At 40.8% G+C, this 5,499-nt stretch overlaps 1 protein-coding gene across 7 annotated transcripts in view; it reads right to left on the bottom strand.

The window, feature by feature from the left end:
- Positions 1–833: 833 nt before the first annotated feature.
- The window catches only part of GPR1 (G protein-coupled receptor 1), a 55,738-nt gene continuing 51,072 nt past the window's right edge, over positions 834–5,499 (bottom strand). For all 7 annotated transcript variants that reach the window (XM_011949867.1, XM_011949866.1, XM_011949865.1 and 4 more), the window contains one exon: positions 834–2,776. In XM_011949867.1, coding sequence (XP_011805257.1) covers positions 1,681–2,748 — 1,068 coding nt within the window. In that variant the 5' untranslated portion in view covers positions 2,749–2,776 and the 3' untranslated portion in view covers positions 834–1,680. The remainder of the gene's footprint in view (positions 2,777–5,499) is intronic.

Genomic DNA, 5,499 nt, shown 5'->3' with positions numbered 1-5,499 from the left:
TTTTTTTTTTTTTCGCTTTGTTTCATTTTAACATAAAAGAAACTCAAACGAGGAGCTTATTTGTCTTCAACACTAACATGCAGCCTCTTTATCCATCCTAGCCTCTAATAAGCAGAGCTCTACTCTCTCATAGTAGTTTCATAATAGTTTATAATAAATAAAAAAGATGAGTGCAATTTTTTTTTTTTTTTTTTGACATTCTTCCTGTTGAGAGGTGAGGATCTGTGTCTCTTCCTCTTAAACCTGAGATGGTCTATGCCTGCTTTGACCAATACAATACAGTAGAAGTAATACTGTACCTGTACCAGTCATAGCCTTTAAGAGGACTAGAAATGTCCACCTTAGCCTCTTGGAGCCCTGAATTGCCACATAAGAAGTCTGGCTACCCTGAAGTGCCATGGTGGAATAGCTGTGTCGGAAGGGGAGAGGGAGGGAGTGAAGGGGATGTCTTAGGCAGCTTCCAGCTGTGATTTGCATCATCTCAGTCCAGCTGATGCTCCAGATATTGCAAAGGAGAGAGAGATGAACCTCCCTTCTGACTTCTTTGAATTCCTGACCCTCAGAATTGTGAGAATAATATCACAAGTATAAATTGTTTTAAGAACTAGGGTTGGGAGGAGTTTATTAATCATCGTTAGTTAACTGGGTTTTTGGAGTGTAGCGACAGTATCTGTGGACACCGTCTCAGGAACATGAGCTGTCATATCCCCTCCTCTTCCACTTCCCATCGCAACCAATAAAGGCTGTTCCTACTATAAAAAACAAAGAGAGAGAGAGAGAGAGAGAGAGGGAGAAAGAAGAAAAAAATTCCAAATCATTAACTAAAACAGATGTTTTAAGATCACCAACAATTACTTTAATTCATAAATGTATATACATAGATTACATAAAGAAATTAAGTACACATGTTGCATTTTAAAAATGTGTCTAGTAGGTTATTTGTACAAAATTAAAATGAATTTAAGAAAACATTGTAATGTTTTAAAAATTAGTTAATCATATATTTATTTATTTTTGAGACAGAGTTTTGCTCTTGTTGCCCAGGCTGGAGTGCAGTGGTATGATATCGGCTGACTACAACCTCTGTCTCCCAGGTTCAAGTGATTCTCCTGCCTCAGCCTCCTGAGTAGCTGGGATTACAGGCGTGTGCCACCATGACCGGCTAATTTTGTATTTTTAGTAGAGACGGGGTTTCTCCATGTTGGTCAGGCTGGTCTCAAACTCCCAACCTCAGGTGATCTGCCCACCTTGGCCTCCCAAAGTGCTGAGATTACAGGTGTGAGCCACTGTGCCCGGCCAATCATATATTCAATATTAAGACTTAAGGCTTTAGAAAAGTTATTATTTAAAAAATAACTGATATTGCTTCAAAAGTGATTAATTCACCATGGTATAATTAGCAAGAATGATGCATTTCATTTAAGTTGCAGAAAAAATTATGTGGATCCTTCCTAAGTATTTTCAGTTTTTAAAAAAATTTTTATTGCCACATCACAAGGAGTCAAGAGGATCCTTCCTAAGTTTCATATCCACACAAAAATGTGATGCCTATATAGTCACCAGAAACAATAACAATAAAAGTAGAGTCAGCTCTCTATCTTGGAAACAATTTTAATCTGAAAGCATCAGTCAGAGGACCCACATAAAAAGCCATATACTGATTTGTGGAAAAGTAATAACTTATTGGGCTGTTTCCAGGAGACACAGATTCTTGGTTTCTGAGTTCCTGAGCTGTTCACTCACTGTGCCAGAACAGCCGACTTCCCACAGTGTGTACTTGAGTATCTCAGCAACTGAGGACCGGAAGCGAGCTTGGAACTTCTTACTAATTAGGACATAAAGGATGGGGTTCAAGCAACTATTGAGGAATGCCAAACCAGTGGAGAGAGGGATTCCAGCCTGCATCACGTGGTGGGAATAGCTATTGTGGTGAATGGTGAGCTCCCAAATGCTAAACAGGTGATAAGGAGTCCAGCAAACCACAAAGGCCACAACCACAACCAGAATTGTCCAGAAATGCCTACTGGAGATCAGGATGCTTCGCTTCTTCACCTTGAAGATGAGACACAAGTAGCAAATACTCATTGTTAGCAAAGGGAAGAGATAGCCAAGAATAAATTTCACCCAGGTCAGAACATGGTGCCTGATCAAAGTGAGGTCAGGATCATGCTTCTGAAAATTGTTATAGCAAAGAGTATGATTATTGAACTCCACAGTGTCCCGGAAGTATAGGGCGGGACTGCCAATTAGAGATGCCAAAAGCCAGATGAATATAATGACAATCAGAGAGTTCTTGAGGGTTCGATGCCGATGAGATAAGACAGGATGGATCAAGTGGATATAGTGGTCCAGGCTGATTACCGTCAGAAAAAAAACACTGGCAAACATGTTCAACTGGGCAGTGAAGGAATTGGCTTTGCACAGCCAGATGCCAAAGGGCCAGTGGAAATTCATGACCACATACGAGATGTACAGGGGCAGGAAGAGAAGAAAAATGAAATCTGCAATGGCTAGATTGAGGAACCACAGAGTGGTGACTGTCTTCTTCCACTTGAACCCCGTGAACCAAATAACAGTGGCATTTCCTGGAATTCCCAGAACAAAAGATAAACAATATAACACCAGGGAGACCCAGTGAACAACTCCCAGCTGGACTTTTTCCTCCAAATCAGACTCCAGAGAGTAATAGTCTAGGGCATAGGAATAGTTTTCAAATTCTTCAAATAATGTTTCCTCCAAATCTTCCATGACCTTGCTAAATGGAGAATGAAGAAATCTGTAGAAGCAAATTTAAAAAGAAAGAAAAAAATTTTTTAAAGGAAAATAAAAGTTCAGTGAATGATAAGGAACATGAAGATAAAAATATTTCAGGTTATGGACTAGACATAGTATTTTTTTTCTTTTTTTTTGAGACAGGGTCTCACTCTGTTGCCCAAGCTGGAGTGCAAGGGCATGATTTTGGCTCACTGCAGCCTTGACCTCCTATGCTCAAGTGCCTACTACCTCAGCTTCCCCAGTAACTAGGACCACAGGTGCTCACGACCATGCCCAGCCAATTTTTAAATTTTTTTAGAGACAAGGTCTCACTATGTTGCCCAGGCTGGTCTTGAACTCCTGGGCTCAAGTGATCCTCCTACCTCAGCCTCCCAAAATGCTGGGATCACAGATACACGCCACCACAGCTGGCCAATTTTTAAATTTTTTTAGAGACAAGGTCTCACTATGTTGCCCAGGCTGGTCTTGAACTCCTGGGCTCAAGTGATCCTCCTACCTCAGCCTCCCAAAATGCTGGGATTACAGACATGAGCAACTATGCCCAGCAAACACAGTATATTTTTTGATAGGACTTGTGGTTATATTCCATATGTTCAAGTCTTGGTAGCCTCAGTTTCACTCTGATTATCATTCTCCCAGCATGAGAGTTCATTTCTGTAAATTATTTAGTAATTGGTAAATTAAAATGACAGACTACAGTTATAATTCTTCTGTTTGTAATGCTTGTAGGGCTGACTAGAAAGAATCTAACATTCAACAAGCATTTATTAGATTCCTATATGCATTATGATTTTATGACAAATGCAAAAGAAAACAGATTAATACTTACAGAGTGATAACTTCACAATCTGTATTTCAGCCAGGCACAGTGGCTCACACCTGTAATCCCAGCACTTTGGGAGGCTGAGGCAGGGAGATCACTCAAGACCAGCCTGGAAAATATAGCAAAAACCTGTGTCTACAAAAAAATTTTTTTTTAAATAGCCACGTCTGGTGGCTCATACTGTAGTCCCAACTCAGGAGGCTGAGGCAAGATGATTGCACGAGCCCAGGAGTTTGAGGCTGCAGTGAGCTATGATCAAGCCACTGCACTCCAGCCTGGACAACAGAGCAGGACCCCACCTCAAAACAAAAAATTTTCCTGAAAAATCTGGATTTGTTGTTGCCCTGACTACTTAAACTCTAGATAAAGAGTTCCAACTACTTCCTAGATCAATCCACCTGCAGGTCACTGGAGATTTTGACCTGAGATTTTGCATCCAAGGATGTTTTGAGTCCATGTTTATAAAAGCAAACATAGTAATCAGAATTATATCAATATAGATGGCTTCTCATACAAAAGGTGGCTTTTGGAGTAAATTTGATTATGACCACTTAATTTCTATATTAATTTCCTACAGAATGCAATTAAGCTTTATTTAAATTTTTACCTTATTCTTTTCTATAATAATTTATGACAAAGATTAGATTTTTGTTTTTTGAGACAGCCTCTTTTTTTTTTTTTGAGACAACCTCTTATCACCGAGGCTGGAGTGCATGGCGTGATCTCGGCTCACTGTGGCCTCTGCTTCCTGGGCTCAAGCAATTCTCCTGCTTCAGCCTCCTGAGTAGTTGGGATTACAGATGCCTGCTACCATCCCTGGCTAATTTTTGTACTTTTAGTAGAGACAGGGTTTCACCATGTTGACCAGGCTGGTCTTAAACTCCTGAGATCCACCCATCTCAGCCTCCCAAAGTCCTGGGATTACAGGTGTAAGCCAGAGTGTCTGGCCAAAGATTTATTTATTAATCAGTTTTACTTTAATTTTTGCCCATACCAAATTTTGTCTCTTAGAATTTCGACCAAAGTAAGTTTTATTTTGTGCCCACCACCCTGCCCTTTTTTTTTTTCTTTTTTGAGACGGAGTTTTGCTCTTGTTGACCAAGCTGGAGTGCAATGGCGTGATCTTGGCTCACCTCATCCTCGCCTCCCAGGTTCAAGCAATTCTCCTGCCTCAGCCTCCTGAGTAGCTGGAATTACAGGCATGTGCCACCATGCCCAGCTAATTTTTGTATTTTTAGTAGAGACGCGGTTTCTCCATGTTGGTCAGGCCGGTATCGAACTCCCAACTTCAGGTGATTCGCCCGCCTCTGCCTCTCAAAGTACTGGGATTATAGGCATGAGCCACTGCACCCAGACTTTTTTTTTTTTTTTTTTGAGATGGAGTCTTGCTTGTTGCCAGGCTGGAGTGCAGTGATGCCATCTCGGCTCATTGCAACCTCCACCTCCCGGGTTCAAGCAATTCTCCTGCCTCCGCCTCCAGGTATTTTTAGTAGAGACAGGGTTTCACCATGTTGTCCAGGATGGTCTCAATCTCTTGACCTCGTGATCCACCCACCTCAGCCTCCCAAAGTGCTGGGATTATAGTAATAAGCCACCCCACCTGTCCCCTCTGCCTTTTTTCTCATCAAGGCCAGTTTTCTGGGTTAAGAAGACTTGAATGTCAGTTTTTCAATCAGCACAAAAGTGTACTGTGTGCAACTCTGTCTTCTTCCATTTTATTTTGTGCTATTTATAGCTGTAGTATTGAAGATCAAGCAGAAAAAAGATTAATAGTTATATTCATTTCGTGGAGCTACAATCATACATGAGGCAAATATGTGAAATTTTAGATTATAGTATAAAGAGGTCAAAACATCCTGTGTTGCTCACAGTCATCTCAAATTCAATTTGACTATCACCGA

This window comes from Colobus angolensis, unplaced genomic scaffold (assembly GCF_000951035.1).
Source record: "Colobus angolensis palliatus isolate OR3802 unplaced genomic scaffold, Cang.pa_1.0 Scaffold30, whole genome shotgun sequence".
In the NCBI taxonomy this organism is placed as follows: domain Eukaryota; kingdom Metazoa; phylum Chordata; class Mammalia; order Primates; family Cercopithecidae; genus Colobus; species Colobus angolensis.
The sequence above is the reverse complement of the archived record's forward strand: the minus strand, read 5'-3'. Positions and strand labels throughout refer to the sequence as shown.